General features: G+C 35.0%; 1 protein-coding gene across 7 annotated transcripts in view; it reads right to left on the bottom strand.

Moving 5' to 3' along the window:
• The window catches only part of ptprub (protein tyrosine phosphatase receptor type Ub), a 204,381-nt gene that overhangs the window by 88,352 nt on the left and 97,441 nt on the right, over positions 1–18,588 (bottom strand). For all 7 annotated transcript variants that reach the window (XM_046846682.1, XM_046846679.1, XM_046846678.1 and 4 more), the window contains exon 3: positions 13,889–14,160. In XM_046846682.1, coding sequence (XP_046702638.1) covers positions 13,889–14,160 — 272 coding nt within the window. The remainder of the gene's footprint in view (positions 1–13,888; positions 14,161–18,588) is intronic.

The following is an 18,588-nucleotide window of genomic DNA, read 5'->3' as shown; positions in this document are numbered from 1 at the left end:
TAATTGCTCTAGTGTGACTCCATCACTGACTTTTTACTCTAGACACCATGGGTCAGATGCATGCAATGTGTCTAACATAATGTTTAATTTATTTAAGATCTATCAAATCCTGGTACCAATTTTAAAATGTATAAGCTTTTGTAAAATGGTCAACTAGAGAGCTGTTAAAAAGCCTTGGGACTAATGAAGAAATTTAAATGTAATACTGAGAAAAAATGTGTTAATAAAGAAGACTTTTGAGACAGACCAAGCCCTTTCAAGCCCTTTCCTCAGTTTAAAAGTAGAAAATAGATTTTTTTAAATGACATTCAGTTCTCATTTACTGTTTACTTGTTCACATGTTTACACACATATCCATAAACTAGCTGTGAGAAAGTGAGAAATACACGAGTAGGTGTCATAAAAATGATTGTATAGGCTTACTTGAGAGCACATTAAGCATACACTGTTCGATCAAAGTGCCTATTTCGCAAAGGGACAAAAATCTAAACAGAAATTTTATATACATAAAGTTTGAATGCTGAATAAAATGTTAATAAGAACAGAATACAATAATGTGCAAATCTCATTAACCCATATTTTATTGATAATAGAACAAAGAAAACATCAAAAGTGTTTGACTGAGAAAAGGTATAGCCAGCCAGAAATTTTAAAGCAATTTTTAATTTGATGGCTGAAACACTTCTCAGAAAATTTGAGACAAGGCCAAGTTTACCACTGTGTAGCATCCCCTCTTCATTTAACAACAGTCCAAATATATATATATATATATATATATATATATATATATATATATATATATATATATATATATATATATATATATACATATACACATATATATATATGGGAACTAAAGAAAACATTTGCTGGAGTTTTGGCAGAGGAATATTGACCTATTTGTGTAAACTTCAGGATTTTAATCTCTTTAGTCATATGATCAATATTTTTTCATATAGATTTGCCAATCATATGACACAGCATCCCAACATTTTTGGAATTGAGCCAGTATAATAGCAAGAGCAGCTTTTTGGTTTACATTGCATTCTGATTAAAGTCTTTTGATTTTATTAAATTACATTCAGATGTATAATGTTTGTGTCTGCCTTTCAGCAAGTGTGTATGCCTTATTGTGATGTCTCTGCTAAAAATAATGGCTCCATAATATGAAAATGGAGATTCTGATAGATGGCTAAAGCTTTTCAGCCCGTCCATTTAGGTCCGAAAGTAGCCATCATTGATGTGGACATAATTAATATGGCTGATACACCATTATATCTTTAGCTGGATTTATTTTAATAACAAGCACTGTATAAAATCAGCTATTAGTGTGTAATAAAACTATTTCACTTTGTTCTTATGGTCTACATATAATGATTAAGAAAGTTTCAGCATAAAAAAGGCTTTTATTTCGTAGATGGTAATAAAGAAAGGTTTAATTTTAGCTGTACTTTGGGGAGATGAAAAGACAGCCACCAAGCAGAACCAATAATTCATTTATTCATTCATTCATTCATTTATTTATTCATTTATTAATTTAAAGTGCTGCCACCTGCTAAAGTGCTACAGAATATACTGCAGAAACATGTAATTCACACCAACTAATTAAACTACATTTTGTGTCTGTATATATATTTATGGCAATAGATTAAATTTGAACTAAGTGTAATGTATTGGCATAGTGTAATGGTATGTGAGGCCTGTGTTAAGTGAAATAGACCCCCCAAAAAAATTTTTTGCAGTGAAATTTTTATTTCATTACTTTTGCTCAAGTGAGTAATATCAGTAATGCATTAAGTGTCATGTTCTGTATATAAGAATGAGCTGATGCAAGTCCAAATATTCGCTTTAAGTGCAAGTAAATGCAAACAAATAAACATAGAATGAAAAAAGTAAATAACCTGGTAAGGAAACAAACCATTATTTGATGCACAGTACTTACACAGCATACTTGGCATGTTGCCATGTGCATGGCACATAAACTGTGTTTAGGGCAGTTTCATACATGCAATATAAAAAATACAGAGGTGACAAATATCATATTTAATACACAACAAGACATTGAAAGGTATGCAAGCATCTTTTATGTACAGTCATGTGAAAAATAAAGCACACCCTTCTTAAACTCTATGGTTTCATGTATCAGGACATTATAAAAATCACCTGATTCTTATCATGTCTTGAAATTAGGTAACCTCAGATGTGTCGACATGTCAATATGTATTTCTATGTAAAGAAAATAAAGCCGAAATGGAGATACCATGTGTGAATAAATAAGTGCATCCTTACTGCTTCCATAGGAAAAAAAAGGCTAAGTTTGATCATCATCGAGTGTAAACACCGCACTGCACCACAAGTTTTAGCAGTTTACTGGTCTGGAGCATTAATCCCGGAAGGGTTATAAGTTTAATTCCAAACAAATATAAACTCATTATTCTACAGGGAGGAACACTATTCACAAATAGAAAACTTTCAAGACAGTTGCCAATCTTTCCAGGAGTAGGCATCCCAGCAAATTCACATCAAAGTAAGACCATGCAATGCTCAGAGAAATTGCAAATATCTCAGAGTCTACAGGCATCAGTTCGCTTGTTAAATGTTAAACTTCATGACAGTACATAAAAGAATGGACAAGTATGGTCGAAAGGCTGCCGTGAGAAGCAAGACTTCGGGAATAATGTCCTTTGGTCAGACGCTTGATAAAAACAAGAGTGATTGTAGAGGGGTGATAATTTGGACTTTTTACAACCACAAGACCTGGGTACCTTGAAGACATTGAGTTGACGATAAACTTCTATTTATACCAAAGTATTCTAGAGTCAAATGTGAGGCCATCTGCCTGACAGCTAAAGCTTGTCCAAAATGAGATCATGCAACAGGACAATGATTCCAAGCACACCAGCAAATCTTCAACAAAATTGCTGAACAAGAACAGAAACAAGTTGTTGCAATGGCCCAGTCAAAGTCCAGACCTTAAGAGAGCTGTATTTATACAAATGCTCATAAATCTCAATGAACTGAGACTGATAGTCCTGCAAAAAATGATTTCTTCAAATTATTGCTGCTAGGTGGTTCTGTCTGCTATTGAATCATAAAGTGTGCATAGTTTTTCACACATGGCTTCTTCAGATAGACTTTATTTTTGTAAAATAATGGCATGTTGTAATATGTCTTGTGCTCTTCATCTGAGGTCGTATCTACCTAATATTAAGATCTGCTAAGGTCCAAATAATTTTTAATATGTGCTGATATGTAAAACCATAGATGATGTACAGGACTGTATATAAAAGACAGTGGAGGTTATTATAACAGAAACTAAATGTGAAATAGAACGTTATAAAAACACATACGGATCTTATGGCCAAGGGCCCAAAACCTTTTGTCCATACAGTATAAATAAGAAAGACAGGTTGCTAAGTCCAAAACACTAAAAGAACTAAACGACAAAAGGGGAAGTGATGGGAAATAAAGTTAAAAAGGAGTAGGTCAGGCTTTACAATGTAGCAGAGGAACAGATTCAAAACTACTCTTTTATCTGCACCTTCACTGTCACTCAGTATAAACACATTACAGCACATGTGGAGATAGGCTGAGAGAGTTAGTGAGAGGAGGATGAGAGAAGTATTATCAGGTGAAAGTGCATACTGATCTGTACACTTGAGAAAATGCATCAAACAAGGCAAGTGGGGAAAAAGATGCCGTGAGACCCGTGCTCTCAGTTTGCATAGCTTTGGTCTGCACTTGAAAAGTATTTAAATCTTGATCACATTTGGCGTATATCGTATATCAATATCCTTGCTTAGGATATTAAAGGCAGAAAAATGATCCTAGGTCATGATTTATCAGCATCACACTTTAAACTTCAAATGTCATATTAAAGATTACTAGATCAATTCTGATGCCAAAAGTAAAAAAAAAAAAAAACATATGCACTCTTAAATTTTGAAAGCTGCACAACAAGCACAATGACATAGAATGATACATTTTCAATTTGGGGTACTGTATGTTTCTCATTTGCATTTAAGCTCATTTTTTAATTCAGTGTGTTTATATGAAGTGATTCTTATTTTTCTCAATGACACCACTTTTGAGTCTCCACTTTTTTTATAATTACAAAAGTTACATAAAAGGAAACTGTAGTCAATCCTTAGAATCTTATCACACATTATCAGCTGCACAAATAAAGAAAATAATTACTGTAGTCATATGTATACTATGTATACTTTGTTTTCAACTAACTGACCGAGGTTTTTTTAGTGCTGTTACTAACGCAGTTAAAACATTCACCAGTATAAAGTACTGTTATGAACATAATCATGAAATTGCAGTACAGGAGGAGAAAAATGTAGCAAAAAAATTAATATGGGTTCAAAAAAGAAAAGAAAAAAAAAAACTGAGTAAGGCAAACACTTGAGAATCCAACTCTCTTTAGCAGTCTTGGCAGGCCTGATAACATCTTTAATATTTGATAATGCGGTTCACACGCACTTTCAGCAATAATAGCAAAAATACAGAGCTGAGCATAGCAGACAGGAAGAAGTTTAAAAAAAATCTAATATATAAAAATATTTTTTTTTTACTTCAAGGTGATTTTCAATCTATCTTTTGCTCTCTCTCTTTCGCTCTCTTCCTCTCTCACGCTCTGGTTTACACTTTGCTCATCCACTGACATTCTCATAAACAGAGATAAAAGCAAATGTGACATCAACCATCAAATGATTTTTGATGGAAGACCAAGGTTTCTTACATTATCATGTTTCCCACTCATCATACCATCCCAGCCATATCACACGGTATAAAAAAAATCATGATCGCATGTATTTATGGAAAAGGTTATGTCTGTACATCTGTAAAATAAATCAAACATGCTGTATCTCAACACAGTATTCTTATAACTCTTCACTTGTCTTTTAGATTGCACCCTGACTTTAAATGTATTTGTATCATTATTAGTGTTATTAATGTTAATTATCATAAATCTTATTATCATTTTTATTATCAGTTTCTTAAATGATGGCCTCGTGTACTGCTTATGCACTTGTTCTTAAATCGGTATTTTTGTCATGTCATGGATTCTACAGTAGATGCTCTGCATTCACAGCTGTTTGCACATTCTGGACAAGAGTGTCAGTTGAGTCACTAAATGTGAAAACATTTGCTAATTCTAGGCAATGTGTATAAGAAAAAACGAATTTCTTGTGAACACATCACTTATGTTAGTGATATATGAAAATAGCAATGTTTAATAAAAAACGTGCAGTGTTATGGTTTTTAATGCATGCACACAGCCAGTGTCAGACATGTGGTAACTGGCAGGCGTCTCTGTTTTGGTGCAACCTTTCTCAACAAGAAGTTGCGATCACCTGCAGGTTTACTGACAGACTCCTGCTGACAGCTTTCTCATTTCCTCCTGACATCGGCGGACCTCTTTATCCCCGAACTATCACTTCAGATCCATGTGGAAATAGTCTGGCTGCCCGTGCGAATGCTGAAAGCAACACCCGTTAATATTTAAAGGCGCACGCCTTAGCACTAAAAGCCTACAGTGAGGTTCGACCGCAGTGCTGAGAGGACACCTGTGGGGGCTGGTGATGAAGAACTCTCTTTAGCCTCTTCCATTGATGCTTTATTTATCTATTGGCTGAGACATTGGGTTTGATAGCAGATGGACTTCAGGGAATTCGGCTTCATTCTTTATTCATTGTGCTTTGCTGATAAGTAAACTGCGCTTGTATTTAATTTTTTTTATTTTCTTTCTCACTGTTTCTCTTTCTGTAGACTGTCTGTTAGGGGACCGGCACTGGATGAAACCCAAAATGATACAGGAGAATATTGGGAGAATAACAAAAAAAAAAAAAAAATCTGTCATTATCTACCTATAATGATATGAGTGAAATATGTTTGCTATTGTGCTTTTTTGTGCTATTGTTTGAAATTCCTTTCGGGGTCAAGGCAGACATCATATTGTTGTTTACTGTGGGTTTCATCAACTCTATATTCCTAATTTTCAAATGTGTAGGATATTCATGTTGTTTTTTTATAAAAAAAAAAAAGGGGGAAAAAAAAAGACAGTAACTTACAGTAAGCTGTGACTCTACAAAATGCAGTGGCAAGCTGTGGATTTCAGACCTAGGTCTTCAGTGGTGTCCTGCCTGAATTAATCCACCTCTTAATGCCATCATTATGTCGCCACGGCTTTGGAAACCATCAATATTATACAGAAACGCAGTATAACAGAGCTCTGTGTCAAAGACAGGTATCTCGTGCAGTGGGAATGAATGCCATTACTAAAGCGAAGAAACCTAATTAGCACAATCCTTTCACTTCGGCGAACAGCATACATCATCCGCATACATCATCTCTAGCATGGGCATTGATATTAACCTCATAAAATGACCCATGCATTTTTCTCTGTGCGTCACAGTTTTCCTTGGGATTTAAACTGAATGTTTTTGTGTTAATTCTTTGCGAAAGAAAATGAAAAATGAAAAATGGTTTATGAAAAATCTTAACAATTGTTTTCACTGACCTTTCCTTTAGTTCAGCGTTTCTGGAAGAGTCATTCTTGTAAATTTCCTTGTACAAAACAAAGAACGTAAAAAAAAGCACTTTTTTGGAGGCCTGCTTGATGGCCCAGTGACTCCAGTTTGTAATCTGATTGGTTAAACCAACAGCTTCAAGCAACATGGATCGTAAGCTGCAGGACGCCTGCAATGCTCACTGTAAAAGGCTTATGGCAGATACCTTTAAGCCTGGGAACCGTGATGTATCTAACTGGATAGAAACTCTAACCTAAAATTACACTTGGCGGTGCTGCTCCTTGCAGCAGCACACCCGAGAGGAACAACATGAAATAATGAGAATAAACTATTAGGAATAATTTAATACATATTCATGGACACAAATATATTAAAGCGTGAGTTAGTGACTCTGAAAGTGTTTGGCCAGCAGAAAAGGCTTTGGTGACCTGACGGCCCACCACTGACAAAATGTCATCACGCCCCACATAGGAAAAATTTAGGCTACAGTGTGCCAGAAAGAAACTGCCATCCGACCAGGAGAAAAGGAAAATAAAATGAACAATAGCAATCAACAGTACACTATTTAAGATAGTCTTAGAAGAAGTGAAGTTTCAGATTGATTAGAGTGTAATTATTCTATATACTCTAATTATACAATTGTTACCGCATGAGAGGTGTCACTGACTGAAGTAGTGCTAACAAGAATTCCTTAAGCAGTGAGGGAAAAGAAAAAAATTTTTTGGCTTTTAAAGCATAAAATTTAATAACCCTTATTAGCGATTATATCAATCTGCAAATTTGGATAACATTATCAGATAACCCATGCATAACTGTGAGACATAGGCCAAGTCAGAAGAGAGGAAAGGAGAGGAGAGAGAGAGAGAGAGAGAGAGAGAGAGAGAGAGAGAGAGAGAGAGAGAGAGAGAAAAGAAAAGAAAAGAAAATAATCAAATTCAGAACCCCCACATACACTCTGCGTATTTTTGATGAAAGCCAACTAAAGACTGCTTGCCAATTTAGCAGCAGTAGATGGATATTACGTTCCACTGATACATATCACAGATCTTTTTCCTGGAAAAGGCAGGATAGAATTATCTTCCTTTCCTTCTAGAAGAGCGTTTTCAAAAGTGAAGGCCACCTACACATTCGACTAACCTTTTCCTATAGCATTACACAGAGAGACACACAGTCTCACAGAGCAAATTCATCAAAATCATCTCAACACGCTATTTTAATAATCTTGAAGCAAATTACATGCCAAGTGTCGTTTATAATATGCACAGTAGGCTAGCTAGCAAGTTAACATGCAGATGAACAATAACCTGCAGTGAGATATGATTAATATAGCACCTTAGAACTGTTATATTGCCTGAGGTGGTGACAGCTTTCCTTTTCTCCCACTTGAATTTCTGGTTTAATTAACAGCGACTATTAAATAATTTAGTGTAAAATGTATTTAAATGTTTAAATGAATGTTTTCCAAACATTCTAATGTATGTCTTATATTTCACGGTTTAATCCACTGAGTAAGGCACACACCAGTCTCACTGTACCAGCTGTTTTTGAACACTGACAACAGACATTTTAAGCAGATTTTGGACTACCAAAGTTAACAGTTAATGTGGCATATATTGAACCTATTAAAATACATAATAAATAACATTTTAAGAGGAGAATTAGGATCCACAGCATGACAGCTGGAGTTTTGGATGGTACTGATTATATATATATATATATATATATATATATATATATATATATATATATATATATATATATATATATATATGTATTAGGGAGGTGCATCTCCTTGAATGAGGCGGGTGTAAATAGAATCTGGATGCATAGTCATCGATAAGATACATTAAAGATACATGTGAAGCAGCTACTGATGTGACGCAATATGATTACCCCATTACGATGCAGTGCGATCGGATTTCGATTTGAATCAACACAACATGATTCAATGCAATACGATGCAATGGAAATATTATTATGCAGTGCAATTCAGATAGAAAATCATAAAGAAGTGCCTCCTCACTTCTAACGCATGACCCCTTAACAAACAGACCTTTGTAGTGCAAAAAAAAAAGAAAAAAGATTAAATAAAACCAGATGTCTTTTTCTGTTCTGTCTCCAGGCAGATGCAGCGCTACCTCTGCCATGTTAATCTATATTCTATGTGTTCACATAGCAGCAGTTTAATGAGGAGAAATCAATCGACATAAAGCACTTTGACCGAAATAAAAAAAATGAAAGTATAACGCATCTACTAATAATTAAATATAAATAAATAAATAAATTTCATTTTACCAATGCAAATATCTCTAGAATTATGCATTGGGATACAAATAACAAATGTGTCCAAACTTTTGGTCTGTACTGTATATATATATATATATATATATATATATATATATATATATATATATATATATATATATATATATATATATATATATATACATACAGTACAGACCAAAAGTTTATATATATATATAGTACAGACCAAAAGTTTGGACACACCTGCTCATTCAAAGAGTTTTCTTTATTTTATGACTATAAAAAATTTAGATTTACACTGAAGGCATCAAAACTATGAATTAACACATGTGGAATTATATACATAACAAAAAAGTGAACTGAAAATATGTCATATTGTAGGTTCTTCAAAGTAGGCATCAAGAGAATGCCAAGAGTGTGCATAGCAGTAATCTAAGCAAAAGGTGGCTACTTTGAAGAACCTACAATATGACATATTTTCAGTTGTTTCACACTTTTTTGTTATGTATATAATTCCATATATAATTCCACATGTATTAATTCATAGTTTTGATGCCTTCAGTGTGAATCTACAATTTTCATAGTCATGAAAATAAAGAAAATTCTTTAAATGAGAAGGTGTGTCCAAACTTTTGGTCTGTACTGTGTATATATATATATATATATATATATATATATATATATATATATATATATATATATATATATATATATATATATATATATCATTTGATGTTAATAATACATGTCCCATCCCTTACACCTAAAATGTAATATATAATTTAAAAATATCTATTCAATCAAAAATCAACCTCACACCACTTTTTTAGCTCCAGCACACACACACACACACACACACACACACATACTTTAGTTTCAGTATCACTTCAGTAAAACTTGCAAGGTCAAAGTCTTTCTTCTGATGATGATTGGAGCAAAACTTCACCCACCCCCTGACTCTTCCTTCTGGTTACAGATATCACACGGCTATATTATGCTTATATTATGGTCACAGATATCACCCGACTATATTATGCTATATTATGTGTTCTTGGTAAAGTTTTTCATGTATTATTTGTGATTCCAGGATGTTTCTAGTGCCCTTGTTTCTAGTCCTTTGAATTTTCAGTGATTCTACTGCTCACCTTGTTTTACCATTGTTTAAAAAAACTTTAACTATATTACTCTTAACCTTGCAAGCTTGTTCTGTTACCAAAAAAATAACCTGACTCCTATTACATCACGTGGTCTCTGCACAAGTTTCTAGAATAAACAAGTGTTACTCAGCCTATGTGGGATGTAACTCCTACCCAAATCCTGTGTCAGTGTGCTGCTGAGTGACTGGAGATAAGAGCAAACTCAACAGGCCACTTGCAGACATAATTCATGCACCGGTCTCTCCTCATAATGTTACACGCAATAATGTAACACAATCTCTTGCACTTCACCCACTCAGTCTGGCATATCAGTTTGCTTATTCAGAGTTTTAATGAGATCTCAGTCAGAAATGGAATAGAGAGTCCTTCAACAGATGGATATGTGGCAAAAGTGAAGCACCTTGCACATTACATACAGTGTGAAAACAGAATAAAAAATTGTGATTTGAAAATTCCAGTCATGAGGCATAAATTGTACTTTTTTTTTGCATATTTAGTGTGTTTAAGTATGTTTGTGCTGCTGAGTCCGGGCTGTCAATCAGAGTTTGTGTGATGTGTGAGTGGGTGATCTCAATAACGCTGAAGCTTGATGCTCCTCATTGACGTTTAAAATGCTTTGGGCACCGCATGCACCTTTCACCGCTGTGAGTAGGCTATTATTTACACATGAAGGTCATATCTTTTCGCCGCCATGTGGAAGTTAATTAAGTCAGAGGGATTGACAGTTCTTGATAAAAACACACACTATTCAACGTAATTGCTTTTTGACAGCTGCGCAGAGTTTGCAGAAAGAAGAAATTGAATTTATGGATGAAGCCCAAACTAAACCGGTCGCTCACTTCCACCCCGAGAAGGCATGTAGGATGTCGCCAAAGTGCCAAACACACACGCACACGCACACACACACGCACGCGCGCACGCACACACGTACATTGTATAGGATGGAGGCAAACCAGAGGTTAGACATTTTAATAAGCAATGGTTTATTACAAATGTTTGCCCTATAAATAAATTACCTACAATGAGTGCAGTAGTGAAAGTTAATTAATACATTTACAAATATCATAATGCAAATAACTTTTTGGATGGTTTTCCTATAAACTCATACTCTGATTATTTCTAAGTGCTTCATATGTACAATTCCTCTTATAAAACCATTAATCAATGATTAAAACCATTTATTAATTATGATTGATCATTTATTAATGTATGACATGATATGGCTTTTAACCATTTTTAGTTGCAATTTTCTGCTGTGGAACATCTGCAAACTAATTAGCGCTTGTTCACATACAATTTAACAGCTATATCCTTTGAAATCAAATCTTTTTTAATCTTTTTTGCCAATCTTAAGAAACCAGAATATTTCATTGTACAGAAGACTCATATCTTCTCATATATTCTTAGTGACTGCACACAGAAAACTGACACTAGGGACGTTTTCTGTAAATACTGTATAAAATTCCTTTTACCGAAAACTATTTTCATATCAGTGAGTGAACTTTTTTTTTGTTGTTAAATAACGCTGGACTGCTATGTGGATTATGTGCTATTACTATTTCTAAAAATGAGCTGTTACAATCGAAAAGATATGTTAAAACAAACACCTGTATCATGGTGTCACAGAAAATTTATTATCAACTTCTTACCAATTAGTTTTGATAATTCAACAGCGCTGCCACATAATTATGGATTATTACAGCCATTGTGTTGGTCTAACTATTGTGAAATAACTGTTACCCATTGTTGCAGCCACTTACAAATATTTACACATACCTATAATAAGATCTTCTTTTTATTCCCCCAGTGAACCTTCTAAACCTGCCAAAGGCCGGATACATGCACAGACTTACAGGCATGCACAAATTGCACACCGTCAATACTAATTAAAGTAAGCAAAGGGTGTGATTAACAAGAGTGTCACCCTAACACCATGTTGTGGAAAGCTTATATTGAGGGCAAAGCTGAAGCTTTGTAATTAACTGTGCTCTATTCAGACTTAATTGTAGAATATACAGATATTCAAAGCTGGTTTAGTAGGTCACCAGCACTGCTGTCAATAAAATGACCTATTACACTGATTTCTCAATGGCCATACAGATCATTCAGCCACAAGATTAAAAGCACCTGCATAATATTGTGTAGATCCCCTTTGTGCCTGCAAAACAGACCTGACCCATCAAGGCATGGACTTCACAAATCCTGTAAAGGTGTATGGTGGCATCAGCTCGTTTAAATTCTGTTAGGTGTGAGGTTTGGCCTTCATGGATTGGTATTGTTTTTTAGTTGTTTTTTTTTTACAAGCACGTCACAAAAATGCTCAATGGCATTGATAGCTGATAGGTTTCCCAGTAGAACATTGCCCAGAGCATCACACTGCCCCTACCAGCTTCCCATAGTGCATCCTGGTTCCATCTGTTTACCCATCAGCAATCTCCTTTCACATGATGTATAAGAAAATGTGACATCAGAACAGACCACCTTCTCCCAATGGTACAGTTCTGATGCTTACAGTGCAGGTGCTTTTGAAGCACTGATGCACTGTGTATAATAGTTATAGTTTTGTTAAGTAGAGTGTTACATATGTAAGACAATGAGAACAATTGGCAGAGGAAATAGGAAGTATTATCTAATTGTAGCAAAGCTGTTGGTAGTTATTTTTTTATAACCACAAAAATAAATCATGCTTGCAGACCTTCTTAACTTCTAAGAAACATTATGAGTAGGAATTTATTTTTTCAGAATTCAAACTAGAGAAACGCTTTAACATTCAGTAAGATTCAATAATTGATTGTCTTTTACATGATATAAGGAATTTCTTTATGAATCCTTCCAGCAACCTCTGACATGACAGCATAATACAAGTAGCCTCAACTGATGCATCAATAATTCATTTATTTTTCTTCCAAAGGGGCCCTGTTAGGTCAAGCCTGGCTATTTTAAATAATTAATAAAAAGAAACAAAGTAAAATATTCTCCTACTAGAATTTAGATGGGCAATAAGTCCAGTTCTGAAACACTAATAGCTTTTGTCTTCATAATTGTATTTTTAAGATAAAGTTTTACCACTAACGCCATTATTTTTGGGAAGTTTTGGTAGATTTTTGGTAGACTTGGTGTGTTTGAGATCATTTGTTTTTGACTTCATAACATAGCATTTTATTTTACAATGCATAACTTGTTTGCAGCAATAACATTAAACACAATCATGTTAATTTACAATGAAATTAATTTGTATTAGTATATAGTCCATTCCTTCCTGTAACTCTTCCTGCAAATGTATGTATTAAATACCCTTACAATTTACTTTAAAGAAAAATGAAGCATTTGAAGAAAGACAGATATTTTGACCTTGTTGAAATCAATTCCAAAATTAGATCAGTTTGCCTGCCTAGTAGTTGAGGTATAAAAATAAATATATAATGAGGGAAAAAATAATCAACTTTGTGTTAACATGGCAATATAAACATCCAAATTTCTTCAAATAATATCAATGAAGTGTTTAATGAAAGCACCAATTTTTAGATGCTAGATCATAATAGCTACCACAATTTTAAGGCAATTAAATCAAACAGAATTGTTAATTAAATAAAAAAATAGGATATGTATACAAAATATATCTTAAAAAATAAAAAAAAAAAAATAGGAGCATGACCTGTACCTTTTGAAAATATAGTAGACCAAATTAAGAAACAGCTTGTGTAAAAAAATTCTACTAAGCAGAACAATATGGTTAACTGAGTGTTCAGTGAAGGTCAAGGACTTATCTTTAACATGTGCCACTCATCCAAGGAGCACCATTAGTTCTTCTGAGAGAATAAAAATGCGAGATTGCAACACAGTTCCAGTCATGGAACTAATGAAAAATGACCTTATTTAGGACCTCAACCATGAACCCCTCCCCCAGGGCTAGAGAATTCCTCTTACCTGATACTCATTGGGCCAGAAGGTGCTGACTGCCAACTCCACCTGGTACCATTGGCGCCCCTGCGAGCCCGACACGTTCCACACAGCCATGCCCAGCGGCCCACCATTCACCCGCACGTATGCTCGAAGTGCCCCAGGGCTGTGTCCGTCCCGGCTGTATAAGAAGTAGCTGAACTGGACGCAGTGCGTGTCATTCTCACTGAGCGTCTGTAGCAGCAGTTGAGCTCTCTGGCCCGCAGCATGCTGGGATGAGTTTACTATCATGTAGGAGCCTGAAGGAAGAAGACCATGACACGGTGAGAGTCAATTACAGAAGACTGCTATTAGTGTCAACACATACTGTGAACGAGTCATGCAAATGTGTATGGTAATTCAGAAGCTCCATCTAATGGAGTAGAATTTAGATCATTTAAGGACAGGAAGAGTAATGACTCAAGGTGAACATGGTGAGCTTTTCCCTCCTCAATAAATCAAAAACTAGAAGCCTGGTAAGTCAAGTGCTCTGAATATGAATATCATCTGAAAAAAAAAAAAGAATCTGTTCAAATATTTCAAATGAAATGCACCTCACATTAAAGCAGATGTAAAAAAAAAAAGAATAATAAATAAAGAAAATAAAAGAACACAGAAACAGGCACACTTTGTAATTTTTTTTATATATTTATTTTTGTTCCCGGAGAACAAAGAGACGAGGGAAAAAAACAGCAATTTTCAGATTTACTGTGAAGCACGTCTGGCACGCTTGTGTAGTTTTCACTGATACAACCAACTGCCGTTTTTCCATTCCCACTTTCCAAAGTCATTGTTTATCTAAGTTTTTTTGCATAGATAAGTTCAAGGGACTTGGCATCTCTTTTCACATATCTAAAGAAACAGATAAAATCACAAAGTGGAACAGCAGAACAAAAGTTATTCAGACAACTGTATTGAAGGGGGGGCAGGCTTCTAAATACCACTGTCATCAACAAGCTAAGAAATTATACTAAATAAAAAACAATTACGTGTTTTACACACACACACACACACACACACACACACACACACACACACACACACACACACACAGTCCAGTACTCTCCTCACTGTTAATTAGAGTGACATGCTGATTACACACAGAGGACAGTGAAGCATCAAAGTTAGCAGTCCATCTGCAAGGGGTGATGTGTGAGTAATTACCAGTGAAACATACACACATCTACATGTTCTCTCTCTCTCTCTCTCTCTCTCACACACACACACACACACACACACACACACACACACACACACACACATAAACATGCACCAGAAAACACTGGCATTACGGTTTACACACATACACACAAACATAAAGCTGCAGTTCCCTCTTCTCCAACCAAAACACACTGACCCAAACACCCTTCAAAATGCACACAGACTAACAAGATTAACTAAAGCTTGCAGGAAAACTGTATATAAGAGCTTAGCGCTAAAGTCTGTTATCCCCTACTGCAAAGACATCATGGTGATTCATGGAAGGAATGTGAAACATAGCATGTTCTTAGCACAAGGCAAAAAGACAAAGTTTGTCAAATGTAATAATCTAGAAATGCGTAATTACATGTTGCTCGAGAAGCCTGTGTTTGCTCTAAACACTTCATAAATATCAGTAAAAACATTGATTAATAATTTAAGCTAAATAGAGACATACAGAATTTGTCGTGCTTTATGTAGAAAATTATTTTAGTATACGAAATGTTAAGAAGCTGTGTTTATGAATCCAATAAGTCGAGTCGTGTCTGAAATACAGCGAAGCACATAAACAGCAGACATAATAGTGGGAAATGTCTAGGTAATAATAATTTGCATTTAATGCCTGCATCACTTAAGATCATATAACAAAATATCATCTCTAGAAAATCTGAATTGTGAATGAAGCATGTATGTAATTAAACTGTACTTGATGCAGTCTTGAGGCAAAGGACTATTACTTGTGAAATGGTCTGGGAAAACCCATTCGATGACACCGTAGCAAACTGCCAAAAATGCTCATATTTCTTGTGTCAGGCCAACATCATTTAGACCCCAATATTCCAGTCACCAAGTACTTTTGCTCTTCTACGCCTACCCGAAATTTTTTTGTGAAAGTTTCGACAAGGTGATTTTTCTCGATCTCGGAGCAATCGCAGAGGCTCATGTATGATTTTAATGAATCATGTGAACCTATACAACTAGTCGCAAATGCAGTGATGAGAAACAGCCAACAAAAGCCAAAAAGGAAATCAAATTCCTCTTCTGTCATGCACAACTGATTCCTGATTCTAGTTTATTGTCCATTTATTTGCGCAGTAGGGCGAGGGCGAAATGTAAGCACAATAATACTGCTCGCCCAATTGGTTGTTTGGAAGTGCAAAAATAAAAACAAACATGACATGATTCCTGCTGGCACACACTTTAAAAATCAGCTATATGTCTTTCATTATACACTGCCTGGGTCTCATCAACCAACAGTTTCTTTAAAAAATAGTGGCACATACTAGAGAGCTGTCATGAAAATGAAGGGTTTGAGCATAATGCACTTTCGAAATCTCACCCAGTGAAAGATCATATAGTGTGCACACCCCTACATCACTAAACAACTGATCCCCCTATGAAAGGGTCAGCAGTTCTATGATTTTTGCACATCACGTTGTATGCACTCTACCTAGGAGGCTAGTTCAACAACCTGTTTATTTTTTATTTTTTTAAACTGAATGTCTGTTAAAATATATCTAATACCTTGCTTGCTATATGTAGTTTTCTCACACAGCAAATATCCCAAATAACTATAAAAATGTCTCTAATACACCTACTGTGTTTTTTTTTATTTTTTTATGGCATCCAGATTTTGAAAATGAACCTACTTGACTTGTGGTTATGAACATAGAATACTTCAAAAGTCTACAGTGATTAGATTTTATTGTAAGCAAAACATTTTTTATATTTTTATGAAGTAAAATGTTGTAGCTAGATAATTACTTTGTTTTTCCACACAAATACGTTGGACTCCCACATTGCACAGAACTGGAAAACATCATGTGATCTGTATTAGCGTATGTGTGTGTGTATTTGTCTAGCCTTGTTCTCTGAATCTATTTTACATAAACAGCTTCCTCAGCAGTTATTTGCAATAACACTTCACTGAGTGCTTATTAGCCACACAGACACATCACATACACTCAAGCAAACAAGTTCAGTGATGCATACTGCGAATTTAAATTGTTCATCGCCCTTCTCTTACCCGTTGTTTAGTGCTGTCAGTGTCGCAATCGTTACAAAGTAGGCACAACATAAGAAAAATTAAAAGTGTTTTGAAAATGATACTACCAAAGAAATAGTCAGAGTTCATGCTAGTAGGTTGCAGTTTATCAGTGCTTTGGGGCAGAAAAAAAGTCATTTTAATCAATACCATGATGTTTGTTTCAGTGCTGCACATAGTAATGACTTTCAACTTAGAGGAGAAACAGATGTGAGGAATGAAAAACATCTGTGAAGTAAGGACAGTGAGCAGGCTTTCGGTGTGTATAGTCATGCACTGAATGCGTAATATGTATGGTAATATGGTATTGTGGTAGGTTGGTGCGACAGCAGGGCAAATCTTACTCTTAGCATTGTGTCTAAGGCCAACCACTTCATCTGTAAACATTAGATAAGGAAATAAAATGGAGGACTAAACATTCCAACCATATGGGATGCTCTAAAAATGCAGGATATCTGCCTTCCTTGACAAACTGGGAGGCTCTGCACTGTCTTCCCTTTTCCATTGTTCCTTGCTTGTTAATTATTGTACTGTCTTGCATTGTTTGCAAACATTTGCACACTTGTATAGGTCTGTGTAGCATTAGGTAGTTATATACTGTCTTTTTGTTATGTGTTGTTTAATGTAACACATCGGTACTGGAGGAAAACTGTTTCGCTGTGTACTATAACAGATGTATATGGTTGAAATGACAATAAAATCCACTTGACGTGCATACGTTTGGTGGATGACTAGTTCCAGGTTGTGAAAGTCTTGTTATTTACAGTAAAAGTTTTAGACCATCTGATTTCAGTAGAATTTTAAGCTTGTCACCTGACACTGTACCAGATGGTCACAATAAAATATTAGTTAATAATGTGTTCCCCGTGTCAGTTCATATAGTGAAGGATCCATTCACTATTATTGTGGTTCCATTATCAATCAGCATGCTTTGAGATAATGCAGAAGTGGTTTTGCATAACAAAGACAATTCCCTTTCTTCTGTTCATTAGCATTGTTTGTTTGTCATTCTTAGCTGTCTCAGTTTTGTTTAATCCTATGCAATTGGTGGCTTTCAGAAAAATATAATAGCAGGGGTCACACTCTGAGATTTTTAATCAAAATATTTAAAAAAATGCAAAATACGACTTAGACAAACCATCTTAGGTTGCAATTCCAATAAATCAGTTAGATCGCAATTCGATTACCAAATAATCTTTTCACCGTGTAGTGTTTTTTGTCCGAAATGGAAAAACTGGTTTAAAAATGATGCCGTAAAAGCGTGACTGACTGAGATATACCCCTAACAATTCTTATATTGCTGTTCTTCTTTAACATGAAAAAGAGGATAAAAGCTTTGATAGCAATTGCACCCACACCTGCTGCTCATGCTGTGAGTTATTTCAGCAATCCCACATTTACCACTGTACAAAAATTGGAATATGAACAGCCACAACAAGGACTG

This window comes from Silurus meridionalis, chromosome 4 (assembly GCF_014805685.1).
Source record: "Silurus meridionalis isolate SWU-2019-XX chromosome 4, ASM1480568v1, whole genome shotgun sequence".
NCBI classification, from domain to species: domain Eukaryota; kingdom Metazoa; phylum Chordata; class Actinopteri; order Siluriformes; family Siluridae; genus Silurus; species Silurus meridionalis.
Note: the sequence above shows the minus strand (reverse complement) of the source record. Positions and strands in the feature narration are given on the sequence as shown.